General features: G+C 57.5%; 1 protein-coding gene across 2 annotated transcripts in view; it reads left to right on the top strand.

Annotated features, from left to right (window-relative positions):
* The first annotated feature begins 2,921 nt into the window (after positions 1–2,921).
* Positions 2,922–19,586, top strand: part of GPR137B (G protein-coupled receptor 137B) — a 44,277-nt gene continuing 27,612 nt past the window's right edge. The window contains exon 1 of one of the 2 annotated variants that reach the window (XM_045861065.1): positions 2,922–3,624. In XM_045861065.1, the coding sequence (XP_045717021.1) occupies positions 3,256–3,624 (369 nt within the window). In that variant the 5' untranslated portion in view covers positions 2,922–3,255. The remainder of the gene's footprint in view (positions 3,625–19,586) is intronic. The other variant, XM_045861055.1, reaches the window with a different exon arrangement.

Here is a 19,586-nt window from a genome sequence, read left to right as displayed (position 1 = left end):
TTTAACATCATGTAGGAGCAGGAATCCGAGGAACTGGGAATGTCTGTGTGGACAATGCTGTGTATGACCCACTCTCCAATCCCCTAACCCCAGCCCCTGAGAGGGACCAGAAGATACTCCTCTCGTGGAGGTTCTGAGAGATACATCGGTGAGGGAAGGGCCACCACCTCTCACAAGCACTGTTATGGCTATTTCACACACCGTGCTGCTGGTGGTAAACAGACCCCAGATCCTGGCTGTCCAAGGTCAGCGGGGCGCAACCACCAGGAGAGGGGAGACAGTCTCAGCAGAAGTCATGGAAACTACGCCCTCGCCCAGGGCCAGTCTAGGGATCAGACTCTCTTGCCTGTCAGATATCTTTGACGGAAAGGGATTGATCATGAGTCCCAGGACCAAAACAGCTGGGCAGCCCTGTGTGATCTACATAATAGCCCACATGACAGAAGCAAACCGGAAGTTCTCTAAGTCAACAGCAGACAATCTGGTGCCCATACCAATTCTGAGACGGAGCTTGAATGCCACAGGAATGGTAGATGCCTATAACACCCCCATGACTGTCCAGTTGATGTAGAAGACGCACAGCCTTGGAGAGTGGCCACAGGTCATCATAAACTTAATAAGGTGGTGACATCAACATAGCCCCTCAAGGAAAATGATTTTTTTTTCTCATTCCCTGTAAACAACGAACTCCAAAAGCTGCTTAGTCTCATCTAGCAAGGATGACTTTCCGCCTTGCTTCAGAGGTATGGCAGCTCTGGTGCCACGCCACGATTCCATCTGCAGAAACTGCAGTCATCTCGACGTTCCTTAGGACGTCACTCTATGAGGATCTGAGACTGGGAAGAGTAGTTACTCTGGATGTTAGTACGAAACACACAAATTGCAGTGTGAGAAATAAACTGCATGAACCTACAGGGCTGGGACCTCAGGGAGGCTTTTCAGCGGGCCCACAATCTCGGCTGAACGACGGTGTCCAAGCGAAGGATGGGTGTGGAACCTCGCACGACCGACTCCAGGAAAGACAGGGACAATGCTTGGGGGTCCTACTTAGGGACGCATTTGTCACAGCCGGGGCTTCTGATGACAAACTACATTCTTTTCAGTGTAATAAAATGGAAAGTTGGGTTTTTTCTTTTTGATGTCCTGGCAAGCACGAAGAAGACTTTGTTAAACAACACATCGTTTCTATCCCGAAGAAACTCCCAAACAAGTGGGGCGACTGACAATATGCAAGATGCCCTGTAAGTACGCCTCGTCTAAGCCTGAGCGGATGGTGGCTGGCGTGGTCTGAGAGGACTTCTTGGAGGAAGTGACTCCCTTACACAAGGGGATCTGTTCAGTTCTTGGAGGACAGGGTGGAGAGAGTTTTCTTGGCCCCGGGGGGCTAAGAGGTGTTAACTCTCCTGTCAAGAGAGTTCAACAGGCAAGCTGGAGTAGGAGTTTGGACTTGATCCTCAGAACAACGAGGGGAAGGTGAAAGGAACGTAAGCATAGGAAGGGCATGGTCAGATTTATTCTTTTGAAAGAGCATTCCAGTTGTTCTGTGCAGAATGGATTGAGGGGGTCAAAATCGGAGATGGGGAGACTAATTCTATATTTTCTTTTTAAATAGTGATAGGGAGAGAGGGAAAGGGCAGTGGAACTAGAAAAGGAACTTGACACCAAAGGTACACTTGCCCTTGATGAAACACCCGCAGCACGTTGGGAGGGTGTAAACACCAAGTAAATGGGAGGAAGAGCAGGGCTGGATTCGGGCTCTGAGGGGCCCGCTAGGAAACAGACCACACAGTTAGGTAGGGAGTTGAATGCAGGCATCCCCCTTCACGGTCTTCGCGGGTTTTGTGTTGTTTACGATCTGAAGGCAAGACCCTCCACCAGCAAAAAAGATTAGCACTCGCTTTATTGTGGTGGTCTGGAACCGAACTGGCAGTGCTTCTAAGGTAGGCTTGTAGTAATTTAAGAGAAGAAACTAAATCACGAGAAATTACCCGAGCTTTGAAGGATCGGGTCCCTCTCTTCTGTACACGGGAACTGCTCGCCTAGAAATGCTTCCCGAGGCAGCGGGGCATGCCCTCCTAGCGCAGGGCGCAGTACACCACCTGCGCCCCCAGGATAAGGCTGGAGAGGCGCCCCGGGACAAAAACTTGAGTCAACTGCACTGCCTCCGAGCAGCCACTCGCTCAGCCGCAGCAAATGTGAAGCTTGCTGGTCCAGAGGAGGGACAGCCCTACTGGGAGGGTTGGATCGCAATCGGAGGCAGGGCTAGAGAGCGTTGCTACTTCCCCCCGCTGCCTGCCGCCCTGCGCTCCCGGGCACCCGCTGAACTAAGAGGTGAGGGGCGCAGCGTCCCCACCGCGCGCACTGTGTGCGAGGGCGCACTGCGCGGGGCGCGCGGCGCGGGTCTCCGGGAACAAACGGGCGCCATCGGACCGTTCCTTCCTTCCCAGTTAACAAACTTGACCTCAAAAACAAAAACCGTCTTCGACATTTCTAGATTTAGAAATAAGCATCACCCAAGCATGAGCAGGCACGGAGTCGTAACGTTTTATTTTTAAAAGAAAAAAGACTTGTAAAGTTTGTTGTTTTTGAAATAAAAGAATTAACTTCTGCTAAACAAGAAGTAATCATCGGAAAGTGCGAGGCGCGGAGCTCTACCCCAAGAGGGGCATGGGCGGCGGGCGGTCTCGGGGGTCTTCGGTGGCTGGGGGGCGCGGCCCCTGGGGCTTCAGGAGCGCGCGGGGCGGAGACAAGCAGGGTAAGGGGCGGAGCACCTGGGGAAGGGCGAGCGGAGACGCGCATTGTGCGGGGTTGGGGCGCGGTACCTGTGGGCGCGCAGGGCGGAGACGCGCATTGCAGGGGGCGGGGGCGGGGGGCGCAGCACCTGGGGGTGCGTGAGGCGGAGACGCACAGTGGGGGAGCGGGGCCGGTGGGCGCCAAGGGCCGAACGTGGGGTGGGGCACGCAATGTGGGGCGCTGTGGTGGGCGCACAGGGCTGGCCTTGGAGGGCACAATGCAGGACGCGCGCGCGCGGAGCGGGGGCGCGCAGTGCGTGCGGGGGCGCGCGCGGGGCGGAGGTGCGTCGCCGCCAATCCCAGACAAAGGCCGCCCCGTAAATCATGTGGTGCCGGGAGGAAGTCGGCTTGTTTTCTTTCCTCCCGCAGCCGGCCGGGCGGAGCGATGCGCGGAGACCCCCGTGGGGTCCGTCGGCCCGGATGAGGCCCGAGCCCCCGGCCGCGCCGCAGCGCCCCCGGCCCGATGGCGGCTCCGCGCTGGGACCCACTCCGAAACGACTCGCTGCCGCCCACGCTGACCCCGGCCGTGCCCCCCTACGTGAAGCTCGGCCTTACCAGCGTCTACACTGCCTTTTATTCGCTGCTCTTCGTGTTCATCTACTTGCAGCTCTGGCTGGTGCTGCGCTACGGCCACAAACGACTCAGCTACCAGAGCGTCTTCCTCTTCCTCTGCCTCTTTTGGGCCTCCCTGCGGACGGTCCTCTTTTCCTTCTACTTCAGGGACTTCGTGGCGGCCAACTCTCTCAGTCCCTTCGTCTTCTGGCTGCTTTACTGCTTCCCCGTGTGCCTCCAGTTCTTCACCCTCACACTCATGAACTTGTACTTCACGCAGGTGAGTTGGGCGGGCGGGAGACACCTGGCGAGGGCTCACCTGGCAAGTGGCCTCTCACAGCGCTTGGTGGCGGGCGGGGGGGGGGGTGCGATGGCAGCGCGGGGGCCGGTCGCAGAACCAGAGGTTGAGAGTGCGGGGTGGGGGGGGGGCATTGGTTCTGGGTCGTCTGAGCCTGCCCTACCTACCTGCAGCGTTTCTCAGAGAACGCCCTCTCATCCCCCCAAAAGGCGAAAGAGGACAGTGAGGGCCGGAAGGCCACCTGTGAATCTGTGCCCTTAGCGAAGCACCATCCATTGGGTGCCTGGCGCGCAGCCTCTTAGTTCACACATCAGAAGAGGTACTGGCAGGTGTGTCCTCTGGGAGATGAACTCTAGAATTTTCCCTCCGCCCTCTCACCCCAGCCTGGAAACGTCATCTGTACTTTTGGACCAGACTGACTTTTTTGCGTGGTGGCAGCAGGTGGGACCGTGCTTGTTTGGGTGAGACGTTTGGAACCTCCAGGCCAGGAGCCCCACCGACTTAGGACTTACTAACTCACTCCCCAGGAGAGCCAAAGAGCAGTCCTGGGTGACACCCAGCGGGCGTTAGGCCCCAAGCGCAAGCCTACATGTTTGCTGGGGAGCCTTTACAGGAGTCATTTTATGGGGAGCATTGTTAATAAGCTAATGGGAGAACATGCATTAGTGAAAGCAGAGTAATTGTAAAGTACTTTGCAAATACCGCGGTAAGCATTGTGTAATGTTTAATCGCACCCACCACCACCATCCTCGCCATCTCTGATTCTCACTAGCTTTCTGAGCACCGAAATGTCCCTTGCACTAGGACTGCGCCCACGGGGAAGGTCCAGGCATGTCACCTGCTGAGGGTAATTTACTAGCTGCCTCCTGGGCAGGGGCTCGGGCAGGCAAGCGCTCTGTTCCCTTGGACAGTGTCTGTTTCTCCAAAGAAAATGTCATTGATTAAAGCAAAGATAAGGTAGAAAAAAGATTGATTGCTCTGGTGTAGTAGGAGCCCCTGACTAAAAACTTGGGGGAAATACTTGTTTCTGAAAAAGAGCCTATGCACTACTTAGCAACTATTGTACTCATAGCAAAATGGATCTACACCAGAGACTTGTTACTAGTCCCACATCTCCACGGATTTTCCAGTGGACGAATGATGTGTGTTATGTCTCCAAATACTACTTTGACGCCCCCAAACCAGCTCAGGCAGCCAGCTCCTCTGCAGACACTCCAGCTTCTTCATTGGCTCGAAAGGGGTTGGTTTCGGCAAGACACAAAAGTCAGGTGGGTTGATGTTACTTCAGGAACTGTGACAAGGGTCATATTGCACATTGATCGTCATTCCTGTCCCTTTGTGAGGCTGCCCTGGTAATCACATGCAGAGTCTGCGGCGGGATTAGGGGCAGATGCTGCACGGTTTTTGTGTGTGTGTGTGTGTGTGTGTGTGTGTGTGTGTGTGTGTGTTTTTCCCCTCACCATCTGTTGGTTGGGAGTAAATGCTGAGCAAGGGAAAGAGTGACCCGGCAGACAGCCACTCAGGCTCAGAGGCCCGTGGCCACGGCCCTGCCTTCTTTATGTTTCTGGATCTTTTGTCCTGTTTCTAGGGTGGCTGGTAGGAGAGGGTAGTGCCTGAGAGCTGGCATCTGGGACCTGGCAGGGCAAAACCATTCCCTGGCCACCTGACAAAACCCATGCTCTGGGGGGTCACAGAGGGGCCACCCTTCGGCTCCCAGCTCTGGCACCGCTCTGTCCTGCCCCCTCCCCCCACGTCTCCTCTTCGACTGACACGGGTTCCCAGTACTGGAAGTGCCGGGGGAGCTTGGGAATCACCACTGGTGGAGGGGGGCTGGCGGCAGCATCTCAGAGCAAGTAAAGCAGATTGTGGAGTGGGGGGTGGGGTGCAGTAGCTGCCACCGTTTCAGCAGCAGGCGCCGTGTGGCAGGCACAGTTCTAAGGGGTGTGTCTTAATTATTCTTCTCAGCAGCTTTGTGAGGAAGGTACTGACAGGGGCCCCATTTCTTAGAGGCGCCCATTTCTTAGAGGCGGCAGGTCAGACAGGTCAGATGACTCGCTCAAGGTCACAGGGTGAGTGCACGGTGGAGCCGTGGTCACCCATGTCTGTGACATTGGAGTGTGAGGCTTATCCCTCATGGTGCAGCATTTGAAACCCCTCACGGGGGGAAGCACGCCCTTAGCTAGTGTGGTTCCTGCTGCTTCAGGAGCCGACCACCAGGGCGGGGACAAAAAGCGCGCACGACCCAGTTCAGCAGCAACTCCAGGGATTTGCAGGGGGACAGCCAGCCTTTGGGAGACCTGGGTGGACCCTGGGTCCTCAGGGATGAGGCAGGTTTGCGCCGGCTCCTGAGGCCGAAGGGGAGGGCCCGCAGTGAACTGGAGGGGGTCCTGAGAGGTGAAGGAACATTCTTTTCTGTGACTGGGTCGCCCTTGATGCCTCCCAGCCAGCGCCTGGCCCTGCCTGCTCACTACCGCCCCCTGTCCCCTCGGGAGGGTCTCAGCATGCCCGCACTGCTGTGCTGCCTCAGTCCGGTCCGTCCAGGTCCGAGGGCAGGGGTGTGCCCTGTTCCCGTAGCCTCTCCTGTCGTCATCTTTGGAATCTGGCTCTTCTGGGGCTGGCCCAGGGCGGGACAGGGTTGTCTTGTGTGACTCTGTGCCTGTCCACCTCCGGGTCTCGCTCTGCCTGTGCGAGACTCTGCCAGGTGGCTGTGTCCACGTCATGAGGTCACCTTCATCCTGGCTTCCTCCCTTGGCTCTGTCCCCGTCCTTTCCCTCCTTCCATCCCAGTCCCTTCTTCAGGTGGGGCCACGCAGGTGATGGGCTGCTCCCCACCCAGCGCCTCCCCGAGGCCTCCACCTGCCCCCTTTCATTCCCTGCCTGTCTGGGGGCCCTGCTACCTGCAGATCCCACATTCCCGGGACCCTCAGACCTGCGCACATAGGCTGGCCTCTGCCAGGACGCTCTGCTCACAGCCGCTTCGCTCTGGTGTCCGCATCTGCTGGGCGGCACATTCCCAGCTGAGCAAGGACCTGTCAGGGAGCAGCACCGGGCCCCCTTTCTTCCTGGCCCCTCAGTGGGACCCTGGTGCTGTGTCCTCGGTGACCTGGGGTGAGGGCTGGCATCACCCTGAGCACTGCGCTCCTGGGCACCGGCTGATGACTTCTCCACTGTCCTCTTCCTCCAACCTCTTCCTCCGACGACCTGTTCCTCTGACGGGCTGCGAAGGGTGGAGGTGCTGGTGGCTGGACTGGTTCTGCCGACTCTCAGCGGCCGTGCGTGTGTGTGTGTGTGTGTGTGTGTGTGTGTGTTTGGGGGCGACACATCTGGCCTGAAGGCTCGCAGCTCCCCTGGGAACACGGAGGGTCGAGGACCTGGTGTTGCCGGCTCCGGCTGGCATGCCAGTCCTGGGAGACCCTCAGCTCCCTCCCACCCCAGCAGCGGCATCGGCATCAGCGTCATGTTCATGGGCCCACTGATGCGGTTTTGAGTGGGGCAGGACCCTGAGGCCTGAGCGTTGCGGTGACCCCTGCCACCCGGCCGGGCAGCCCCTGGGCACGCAGATCTGTCCGCAGAGAGGGGGAGAGGGCCGTGGGTGGCGGGTGGTGATGGGGTGGAGGGCTCGGTGACGTCAGATCAGGGTGACCCCTGCTGCTGCTCTCAGAGTGACGGGTCTGGGCCCCAGGCCGTTGGGTTCCTGAGTTTGGGTGGATGGAGCGGGGGGCCCCCTTCACCTCACTCAGCCTTGCGTCGGGTCCTGCGTCAGAGCCCTGCCTGCCGTGCTAGGCAGGAAAGGAGAAGTGAGCCCTCGTGGGGGGAGGTGGTGTGACGAATGGATGCTGACGCAGGAGCCAGCACCGCACTGCGCCTCAGAGGGCGACTGGGGAGCCACAAGGGGGTCCTCATGGGGCCCTGGGGCGCATGGGGCGCCTGGGGCATGGTGGGTGTTGGCGCTCACCACGACGCCTGGGTTACGGCGTGCCCGTGAGGGCCTGTAACTGGGGAGGCAGCCTTGGAGCAGAAGGAGCAGGCACCCTGTGGGCTGAGCTGGGCCTGAATCCCGGCCTGGCCCCCAGGGTGCCGGCCTTCCTTGCCAGGAACATGGCAGCCGTGCTGCTCATGGTGGGTGGGGGCAGCCGAAGGGGGCGCTGCCTGCTGCCCCCTCTGCTCTGCCCCCTCCAGTAGGCCGCTCTGCCCGCGTCTCACGGCCCGGACCCAGGTTCCTGAGGGTCAGCACTCTGCCCTCACTAGCCCACGTGTCATCTGCTCGACGTGTCCGCCCAGCTGCAGCCAGCGTGTGTGCCTGGCTGCGACGCTGGCCTTGCCTTAGGGAGAGCATGGGGTGGGGGGTAGCAGCTGCTCCCAGTACAGCCCCTCAGACCTCGGGCCGAGCAGACCCCTCCGGGTCTGCGCCCGAGCCTCTGGGCCTGGAGGATTCTAGAGACGTGGCCCAGCTCACCAGCCCACCGGGGAGGCAGAGCCCAGCTGGGCCTTCGCCCTGCTGCCCACGCACCCTAACGCCACAGGCACCAGGGTCCTCGCCCCTGCCGACTGGGAACTGGGTGGTGTTGACCGCTAGGCCACGGCCCTCCACCCACCGGGAAAGGGGTGTGGGGGTCTCCTCACTGTGGCCCAGTTTCATCAGGGGTGATCACCAGACCCCTGTGGTATGTACTAGTCAGGAGCTGGGAAGGGGGAACCTCTAGGCCTCTTGGGGATTATGAAGACAGAGGCTTAGAGACTCACGAGGCTCGCCAGTCCCCAAGTGCCTGACTTCAGAGCCAGGAGACCAGCGAGGGGGCGTGGCCTCACCTCTGCGCTGCACACTGGCCCCGGCCCTGGTGGCCCCGGCCCTGGCTCCTCCGGGTCACTCAGTGGCCTCGCAGCCACCAGAGCCGGGTGCACAGGGTAGGCAGAAGTAGGTGTTCAGCTATTTGTGTGGAAAAGCATGCAATAATCAATTGATAACAACACAAAGATAAACTCTGTTAACATACTCACCACCATGAACCTACCTTCACCCCACTGTGTGTGTGTCCCCGTGAGGGCCTGTGTGAACCCGTGTGTGTGGCTGTGTGAGCACATGTGTATGTGCCAGAGCACATGCCCGTGTGAATTCCTGTGAGCGCTTGTGTGACTGCCTGTTTGTCCGCATGTGTGAGTGCAACCGCACACGGGACCGGAGACGTTTCCTGTTAGTGACGCCCAGTCTGCCGTGCCCACCGCCGCCCCCAGGGAGCAGCAGCAGCAGCCCCCGCCCCCTAACTTCTGGCTCACAGCCCGCTCTCCCAGACCCCTTGGAGCACCAGCTCCCCTCTGTGCCAGTGTTGCTGCTGCAGGGCCTGAGGGTCCCCTGCCGACCGCAGGTGATCAGATGTCACGAATGCCCTCCGTGCTCCTGGGGACAATGAGACAGACTCTCACGGTGGGACCGGAATCCAGCCTTGCTGACCACAAGGCCTGACTTCCCACCAGCAGAGGCCGAGCTGGCGTGGCTGTGTCGTCCTCCTGCAGGACCCCACTGGCCCCAAGGTAGCCTGCACTGGGCCCCATGCTCCCTGGTACCTGCCGGGGTTTGCTCCGGGGCCTGCCCCACACGCAGGACTAGCGGGAGAGGGGGATGAGCCCTGGGCTAAGGCAGAGTTCATTCCCTGGGGTGGGGGTTGTCGGGGCTGTGTCCACTAGCACACAGGGACCCGTCCCCGCCAGGGTGCCCACCACCCAAGGCCACCAGTCCCAGGAGGGGCTCATCTGGAGGTGACCAGAGAACACGACAGAAGGGAAGGCGACTCCTCCAGAACATCACTCAGATTCTTAGGATTTTAAAACATGTCAGGTGATTCCCAGAGTGGCTTTGTCAGCTCCTGGTCACCTGGTCCAGTGAGAGGGGACAGCCCCTCCCTGGTGTGTAGGGCTGCCTCCGCCCCGACAGGCCAGCCTCCCCCGGACAGAAGGCGCCTCAGCAGACAGACGGGTCAGACAGCCCGACACACGCCGGCTGGGCAGAGGTCCCCGCGGGCTGCCGGCCTCTCACTTTATATGTAATCCTGTGGCCAAAGTCGAGAGGACAAAGTGCACTTGTCCCACCGGGCACAGGGGCTTCACAACGGACGCCCGGTGGGAGTCGGGCCAGGGACACAGCCCCTGTCGCGTGTTTGTGTAATATCTCTTTAAAAAGATGAAAACCAGTTAACGTTCACAGCGTGCACAAGAACAGGCTGCAGGCCAGGCTCGGTCCTCGGGACGGGGATGCACAAGCCCGGCACCTGTGTTGAGCTGCCCCTGCCTGCCTTTGCCCTGCGATTTCTGCTGGGCGAGTGGGAAACAGGCTTTGGCGTCTGGTCCGGTAGTTAGAGTGTCGTTCCCTCAGGGTGCACACCGGACCCGTCACCCACCCGCCATGTCTGGGGTCAGAGACTGGAAGTGTCTGCGCTGAAGGGCCACTCGCTGTTGGGAAGGACAGGTGCAGGCAGAAACGAGGTGCCACGGGCCACCTGCCCCCCACCCCCAGCACACAAGGGGAACCTCCCCTTGGGAACCAGCGGCTCGGGATGTGCAGAGCAGGGTGGGCTGGGCGTCTTGGGGCTGTGTGAGCACTGCCCCCCCCCCCGCCCCCAGTGGCAGACACTTGGTAAGCTCTGCAGCCGGCAGAACACCTGGTAGGTGCCTGCATGTGATGAGACCAGCTCCCAGGTAGCACCTGCCTCCCGCTCCGCTCTCCCTGCTTCCCACACTGGACAGTGTCCAGGGCCGTGTTGCCCATCAGGTGATGTGACGGTTGCTTCGTCATGCGTGACCTGGGGCAGAAAGGGAGAGGCACAGGCAGCGGGTGAGCCCGGGTCAGGACCACCCTCCTGTCCTGTCCTGATGAGACGCACACGCCTGTCCCCACAGAGGCCCTTGGGCCCGGCCCCCACACAGGGACACAGGTGTCCCCCGGAACAGGGATGTTCATTCCATCCACTCAACAAGTGTGTTTTTAAACTTGGAGGAAAACTCTCATAACACACAATTAACCTTTTAATATGAACAACTTAGTGGCATTTAGTACATTCCATTATTTTGCAACTGTCACCTCTATTTAGTTCCAGAACATTTTCGTCGCCCATGAAAGACGACACCCTGTACCCCCTGAGCCCTCTCTCCGCACGGCCCCTCACCCCAGCGCCCGGCAGCCACCAGTCTGTTGTGTGTGTGGAGTCACCACGTCTAGGTCCTTCACACCAAAGGGCTCATACCACGCGTGGCTGTAGCGTGTGTCCACTGTCACTCGGCGTCGTGTCTCGAGGTCCCTCTGTGTTGCAGCGTATGTCCTCCCTGTCCAAGGCTGGACAGCATGTCCGCGTTGTGTGAAGGACAGCTCGTTTACGCGTCCGCTCCTGATGGACGTTCAGGTTGCTTCCTTGTGTGGTTTCGCGTGCCTGTCCTCTAGGTGCTGTGCACACCGGACTGAGGTCAGGCTTCTGCCTTCGGGAACTTAGCGTTGGACAGGCAGAACAGGGCACGTAAATAACGTGTCTTTTGTGCGGTTGGCCAGCATTACTTAGTGACGGTCCTCACCGTGGTGACGGGAACTGGGGGATGTTTCTAGTTGAAGGTTGGGGGCTTAATTCACCCTTTCACTCCTGTGTGAATCTCCCGCTAAGACAGACGTTTTAAAAAGAACTGGCAACTTTTGCTGCTATATCAACAGGAGTCAAATCCGTTGGCCCTGGTTTGTTCGCGGCAGCTTCCTGGGGTCCAGACCAGCGTGAGGATGGACAGGTGAGGAGGCCTGGGACGGAGCTGGCTGACGCCTGTCCTCGCCCGTCAGGTCTGCCCCTCCTCCCACGACAGCCGGCCTTTCACAGATTTGGTGGCAAATGCTGGCTGGCCCCACCCGAGGCCCCCCTGCTTTGGGTGGAGCTTTCTCAGTTCCTTTCCTTATTTCTCTCTGGGATGCGGTTTCTCTCTTGCCATCCCCGTCCCCAGAGGCCCTGCCCGGTGTCCACAGTGAGTTGGGGCAGCCCAGAGAGCAGCCTCTGTCACCGCTCTGGAGGAGGCGTGAGGGCGGGCAGGACACCGGGAGCGTCTTCTGGGAGCATCTTCCGACGCTGCCTCACTGCACCCGTTCCTCGGTTCCCGAGGCTGGACGGGCGAGGTCGGGGCGTCAGCAGGGCCGGGCTGTGGAGCGGCCGCTTCCTCTTTGCAGGCGGCCGCTGTCTCCTCGTGTCCTCATGCAGTGGGAGAGAGACAGGGACAGACAGAGACAGAGGCAGAGACAGCTTCCAGCCAGGGCCGGCGTTCCAGGGAACCCAGATTCCTCACTTCAGAGGCAGGAAGTTATTTTGGGGGAAAAACAGAGGCGTATTCCGCATAACTTACTTTGTGGTTTTTGCATAATTGAGCACAAGGGTCAGGGTGGGCGGTGAGATGGTGGCCTGCACGGGGTGCGGGGGGGGCCCTTCCTTCGTGGAGCCTTAGAGCCCGGCCGCCTTGCTCGGCTGTGACACCTTGTTTCGGCTCATTCGGAACAACCAGAGGCAGGGTCCTGGCTGGTAAAACGAACCGCATTTGTGGTAGGGGCAGCTCAGAAACAGAAGGAGATTAGTGGTACCTCGTGTGGCCACAGCCCTGTCCACTCATGAGACCGAGAGGCTGATCCACACGGTCAGAGTCCACTCAGGCCAGCGAGCGGGCAGGCGCTCGCCCCTCGGAGTCGGTGGGATGGCAGGGGCAGCTCGGGGCCCGTGTGACCGGCTGCTGCTGGGCTGCGGGGCCCACTTGGGAGCGCGCTTGTGCTGTGTCTGCCGGGCGTCACATCCAGAGGATGCAGGCTGCCCTCTTGGAAGGCCCTTCCTGGCATAGGGTTTTCAAAGGAGAGGCGCCTTAGTGGACAAGGTACTAACCTTTGACCTCACAGGTGGACACTGAGGCTGGGGACAGAGAGAGTTCATCAGGGGCAGGTTCGTGGCAGTCTGGCCAGCCACGGCCCCAAATCCAGATGCTCAGATGACCACATGGAAAAGCGGAGGGAGTGAGACCAGTGGTCTGTGTCATCAGGTTGGTTTTGGGAGCCTTCAGAGGGAGGGGTATGGCCCCCTGCCCCTCACGGGCCTACCAGTGCAGGCCCAGCCCAGGGCGGCCCAGCTAGTGAGCGCGCTGATGGATGGAGGCTCTCGGGGCCGTGGAGGGTGGAGGAGAGAGGGGAACTGGAAACAGGAGGGGCCGTGGGAAGGGGGGAAGCGGTGGAGATGGGTTTGCCTATGAGGCCTCTGACCCTTCACCATTTACTGAATGAGCACAGAGTAGGGCTGACAGGTAAGGTGAGTCCCCACTTCGTGGGGCACCCAGTCTTACTGGGGGTGACACACACACACACGCACTCACATGTGCACGTACACGCTGGAGGAGGGCTTCCCGGGGCCGGGTCAGCTGGGTGTCAGGACAGTGCAGCTCTCTGGCGGGCTGGAGAAGCTGAGGACACCCTGGGGACACTGGTTTTCATGGAAGCCCAGAGGAGGAACAGTGTCATTGTTGGTCTGAGGCCACAGATGAGGAAGTGCCCTAAGTTCTGGTGGCTCCGTGTTCTGGGGGTCAGCGTGAGACCAGGAAGTGAGCAGGACTCGCTCCGTGGACCCCGTGCTCGCCAGGCTCGAACACAGGAGCTGGCATGGTGAGGACCTCACCTGGGCGCCTGGCACCCCTGGACACAGCCCACGTGGCTTCAGGCTGCTGCACGCAGAGTCCCGTGGCCAGGACTGCACGGACTCCGGTGGCTTTAAGAGGACGGGCAGGCTGCAGACAGAACCTGCTGCCTCAGAGACTGGACCAGATGAGCTGCACGCAGGGAGGAGCCCGCGTGTGGGTTTCCGACGGGTCACGGTCGCCAGGACGCCAGGCCCTCGGGTTTGCGTAACTTCTGCATTCTGTCAGGAAGTGGGCAGCGCAGAGCGGCCATGTGAGCAAATGGCAAATGTGTCAGTGGTGCCGGACTTTCTGAGTGTGGAGGCTCCTTTTATGGTCAAGAGAGCGTCTGTGCTCGCAGTTTGGAGTCGCAGTCTGAGAACATACACAAGGCGGCTGGCAGTGGCAGGGGCAGCAAACTCGGCGTCCACATGTCCCAGTTCACCTCCTCCCCACAAAACCCGTCCGCTCTGCAGATGAGGGACTGGAGGCCCAGAGTGGTTAGGTGATGGCTCCCCAGTCACAGCTGGTCCCAGGTGGAGCCGGGGTTCAAAGCCAGGCGCGGGAGCTCCTGAGTCCACACTCTTGCGTCCCTGTGCCGTGGCCGGATGCAGCTGTGGCCTGTGCATGGTGGGGCTTCACACCTCAGTGTGCAGGGCACGGTCTGGAGCTGGCGTCCAGCATCCACACATGGTGAGCACATCACACACATCACGATGGGTGAGCAGACATGTTGCAGGCGGGTCTGGCAACAGGCAAGATGGGGCGAGATGTGGTCTGTGAATGCAGCAGGAGAGTGAGTGAGCCTGCCTGGGGTGGTAGCACCGGGCTCAGGTCGGGGGGACCTCGGCAGGGCAGTGAGAACTAGAGCCGCGGGGGGGGCGAGCTGGGGGCTTTGGTGGTGCCCAGCGTGGCAGTGTTCCAGTTTGACTGAGCTGCGTGGCAGGTACATGAGTATTTGCTGTGTTATTTCTTTGTGTAGACTTGACATATTTTATAATAAAGTTTAATCCTACCATAAATTTGTAACAGGCAAGTGAATTTGCATGCATACTAACTTACAAATTGTATGTATGCCTGAGATGCTGGTTTCTTTTTTTCTTATGTTACTCAGTATTCTTTTTATTTTATTAATTACAGTGAAATGCCCTCCACATCACCCGATCTGTTTTCCCCCCATCTTCCCACGTCTTCCTGGCAACCATTGGCTTGTTCTCTGTACCTGTGAATCGGTTTCTGTTGCGTTGTTTATTCATTTGTTTCATGTTTTTAGATTTCACATCTAGGTGAAGTCATGTGGTATTTGTCTTTCTGTGTCTGACTTATTTCACTTAGCACAACACCCTCCAGGTCCATTCGTGTTGCCATGAATGGTGAGATGTTACTCTTTTTACAGCTGAGTGACAGTCCGTTGTATAAATGTAGCACGCCTTCTTGGCCCACTAGTCTGTCGCTGGGCACCTAGGTTGTTGCCTCTGTATCTTGGCTGTTGCAAATAACATACTGGTTTCTTTAGACTCTAGTCGGTGCTTGACCTAGATTCAGACTGGCTCCGTTATTCCTGGGTCTCCCAGGGGCCTCAGCCCCCAGACTGAACTGTGGCACATGGGATCAAGGGTCTGGCTTCGGGGTCCAGAGCCTCTTAAGGAGAGAGGACTGGGAAGTGGCTACAGGAGCAGCACTTCAGGGAGGGGTGGCCAGGAATGGGGACACGGGGACACGGAGACACAGGCCGCATTTTGTTGGGGTATTTGTAAAGCAAAGTGTCGGCACAGAGGTTTTGAATGAAGCCCACGGATGCACAGTGCTTCATTTAATCATCACACACTGCCTCTGGGGACAGAAGTCACTCTTGTTCGTCTGCTGAATGCACAAGGGTCGCTGCCCTACCCACGAAGCAGCCAACATGACGTAGGAAAATAAGTCAGACAACGAATGCCAACTTCAGTAGTAGGAGAAAAGCAGACAGGAGGTCAAGGTTGGGAACAGAGCTGGTGACATCCGGGGACTGTGATTTATTGGTGAAGGGGGGCAGAGGTCAGCAGCCGCTTCTAGATCTTCTTGCTCAAGTACGTCACATCCTGGTCCCTGGGCCTCCTGCGTCATCTGAACGGTGGTGTGCAGGGCCTGGGGTCACAGAGGGCTCTGAGCGTGCCCACAGGTCGGGGCGAGGAGGCTGGGCCCTGGGAGGAGGGAGCAGGGGGTGGACTGGCGGGCCCTGCGGCCTCACCTCAGGCCTTCCGGGAGCTCAGACCCGAATGGAACCTCGGGAAAGTCACCGGACTTTGCTTTCATTGGCATTTTTCTAGGTGGGATCTGCAGTGGGAGGAAGGAGGCTGGGACCTAAAGGGATTTGTGATCTGGGGAAACGCCTCGCTGCCGTGAGATGGTGGGGGTTTCCCACAGAAACCGCTGCTTTTCCCGGGTGTCATCTTCGGTCCCGCTCCCTGCCCATCCTCCCACCCCTCCACCGCCACGTGGGGCCCTGGGAAAACCGCTGTTTGCACAGACAATGTAGGTGTGGGAGGGGGAGGGGGGGGAGAGGGGCCTGGGCCCTGCCTCCCTCACTGTGGGGTCCCGGTCAAGGTTCCCTAACAAACGGCTGGGCCTCTTCCTCCACCTCAGGGTTCCAGCCCTGCCTCACTGTTCAAAATCTGTGGCCACCTTCTGCTGCCGCCCCCTCCTTCCTGCCTCTGCGTCCAGCTTGTCTGCCTTCTCGACAGAGCCCCTCCACCGCACCCCTGGTTCCGCCTCTCCCTCTGCTCTGCCATTTTGGGGCCTGGGCTCCTCCACACCCTGGGTCCCTCAAACCTGAAAACAAGGTCCAGCCCTGGCCAGGTGGCTCATTTGTTTGGAATGTTGACCCATATACCAAAAAAGGTTGTGGGTTAGATTCCTGGTCAGGGCACATACCTAGTTTGTGGGTTCGACCCCTGGTTGAGGTACATATGAGAGTCCCTGATCGATGTCTCTCTCTCCCACTTCCTCTCTCTCTAAAATCAATAAAAACATATCCTCTGGTGAGGATTAAAGAAAAAAAAAGATGTAGGTCCAGTGCCCTTGAAGAACCTTTCATTTTGCAAGCACATTTTTTAAGTTTTTTTTTATTGATTAGGCTATTAGTTTTCCCAATTTTTCCCCTCCCTGCCCCCCAACCCTCCAGCATTCCCCCCCTTAGTTCGTGTCCATGGGCTGTACATTAAGTTCTTGGAGTCTTCTGTTTCCTGTACCATGTTTTATCTCTCCCCGTCTATTATATGCCTACTAATTATGCTTCTTCTTCCCTGTACCTTTCCCCCCATTCCTCCCTTACCCCTCACCACTGAATTCCCTCCATGTGATAAAATTCTGTTCCTGTTCTGGTTGTTTGCTTAGTTTTTGTTTTTGTTGCTTTTCTTTTCAGTTCATTTGTTGATAGTTGTGAGTTTGTTGTCATTTTACTGTTCATATTTTTTATCTTTTTTCTTAGATAAGTCCCTTTAACCTTTCATATAATAAGGGCTTGGTGATGATGAACTCCTTTAACTGGCCCTTATCTGGGAAGCACTTTATCTGCCCTTCCATTCTAAATGAAAGGTTTGCTGGATAGAGTCATCTTGGATGTGGGTCCTTGCCTTTCATGACTTCAAATACTTCTTTCCAGCCCCTTCTTGCCTGCAAGGTTTCTTTTGAGAAATTAGCTGATAGCCTTATGGGCACTTCTTTTAGTGCTCCTTTCCTCTTTCTCCTTTCAGGATTCTCTTTATATTTAATCTTGGGTAACTTAATGATAATGTGCCTTGGTGTGCTCCTCTTTGGGTCCAAGTTCTTTGGGACTCTCTGAGCTTCCTGCACTTCCTGGAAGTGTGTTTCCTTCACCAGATTGGGGAAGTTTTCCTTCATTATTTGTTTAAGTAAGTTTTCAATTTCTTGCTGCTGTTCTTCTCCTTCTGACACCCCTACAATTCAGATATTGGAATATTTCAGGTTGTCCCAGAGGTTTGTAAGACTCTCTTCACTTTTTTGAATTTTTGTTTCTTCATTTTGTTCCAGTTGGATGTTTATTTTTCCCTTTTGTTCCAAATCATTGATTTGAGTCCTGGTTTCCTTCCTGTCACTGTTGGTTCCCTGAATATTTTGCTTTATTTCACTTTGGGTATCTTTCATTTGCTTTTTCATTTTTTGATCAAGCTCAGTCATTTCTGTGAGCAATTTGATTACCAGGACTTTAAATTCTCCATCAGATAGGTTGGCGATCTCCTCCTCACTTAGTTCTCTTTCTGAGGTTTTGTTCTGTTCTTTCATTTGGGCCGTATTTCTTTGTCCTGGTGCACCTGAGAAGTTGTAAGGGGGTGGGACTTTAGGTATTCACCCGGGCAGGGCAACCTGCCCTCTTTGCTGCCCTGTGGCGCTGCCTGTGGGGGAGGGGCTAGAGAGGGAACAGTGCAGCTCCGCCGCTCGTCTCTAGCCCACTTTCCAACAGACTCTCGTGTGAGACTGGGAGTTTCTCCCACCTGGGCAATCCTCGCCATAGTCCACAGTTGGCTCTGAGTCTCAGTTTTCCCTTAAGTCAGCCCCTCCCGTGCAGCCCACCTTACCACAGCCATCCCACCTGCCTGGTCCCCCGAGTTGCTGCGGTTTTTCTGAGTTGGCCAGCGTGGCCCACCACCTTACTGGTCTGGTTGTTCTGGTTGATTTTTTCTTTAATTCCTTGGTTGTCAGAGTTCCATGCAGTTTGATTTTCTGGTGCTTTTGATTGTTATTGATTTTAGATGGGTTGTTATCCTCTTTTTGGTTGTGTGAGGAAGCAAAAGGTTTCTATTTGCACCTCCATCTTGGCCGGAACTCTTGCAGACACTTTTAAAGCACAGCTGATGCTCTGGGATTGACACACCACACCCACTTCCTCCTGCCCGCTGTCCCCATGGTCTCTCTTCTCCCCCATCGGCCAGCTGCCAGGTTCATGCTGCTGACCCCGGGGCAGCCCAGACACCCCGACTGTCCTCCACCCAGGCCCCTTTCTGCTGGGGTCTTTGGAGCTTGATGACAAGGCCCTGCCCTGCTGCTGGCCAGCTCCTTGCCTTCCTCTCTCCTTTACAGGGTTCAGACGTGACTCACATTCTGTCCAGTTCTCCACCTACCTGTGCCGTGTTCACTGTCACTGTTACCTGCTGGGACCCAGGTACCCCCTTATCCACCTCCCCTCATCTTCTCAAACCTCCTCACACCTCCCAACACAGCCTCACACCTCCCCTCACTGCCTCACACCCCACCTCCTCACACCACACCTCATCCTTCCCCTCACTTCTTCACACGTCCCCTCACGTCCTCACACTTCCCAACACATCACATCTCCCTTGACCTCTACACACCTCCTCACACCTCCCCACACCTCCTCACACCTCCCCATACTTCTCACTCCCTCACACCTCCCCTCAGCTCCTCACATCTCCTCACACCTTCCCTCCTTCTACTTCCACACACCTCTTCAGACCTCCTCACACCTCTTCACACCTCCCCACACCTCCCTGTACCTCCCCTCACCTCACAACTCCTCATAACTCCTGACACACCTCACATCTCCCAACACATCCTCACGTGTCCTCCCACTTCCACACACCCCCACACTTACCCACACCTCCGCACCTGTCCCCACATCAACTCACACCTCCTCACACCCTCATGCTTGCCCTCAGTTCCTCACACCTCCTCACATCCTCACACTTGCCCTCAGCTCCTCACACCTCCTCACATCCTCACACTTGCCCTCAGCTCCTCACACCTCCTCACATCCTCACACTTGCCCTCAGCTCCTCACACCTCCATACACTTCACACCACACCTCACCTCCTTACACCACCTCACATCACACCTCACACTTCCTCACACCTGCCAATACATCCTCTCCCATTTCCTTTCACTTCCACACATCCCCTCACACCTGCCCACACCTCCTTACACGTCCCCACACCACCCCTCACCTCTCCACACCTCCTCACACCTCCCCTTACCTCCTCACACCTCACACCACATCACAGCTCCACTCTGCTGGCATGTCTGTGTCTGACTCTGAGTTTCTCGAGGGTGTGGACCAGCTTTTCCTTATGTTCACAATTCTGGAACCCAGATTTAGTGCTCACTTCCAGCTGAACCATCGTGAGCACCACCCGTCTGAATGTGGAACCTTTGCATTTTTATCTGGCTGTGCGTGCTCCCCAGGTGCTCCCTCACAGTCCTGGTCTCCCTCTGCTCTGAGTCTGTGGGCTTGGCTTTGCACCTGCGGGCTGAGCCCCTGCTGTGGGC

The sequence above is a fragment of the Phyllostomus hastatus genome, unplaced genomic scaffold, assembly GCF_019186645.2.
Source record: "Phyllostomus hastatus isolate PE091 unplaced genomic scaffold, TTU_PhHast_1.1 phas_contig_148, whole genome shotgun sequence".
Classification (NCBI taxonomy): Eukaryota; Metazoa; Chordata; class Mammalia; order Chiroptera; family Phyllostomidae; genus Phyllostomus; species Phyllostomus hastatus.
This window is presented reverse-complemented; position numbering and strand designations above follow the sequence as displayed.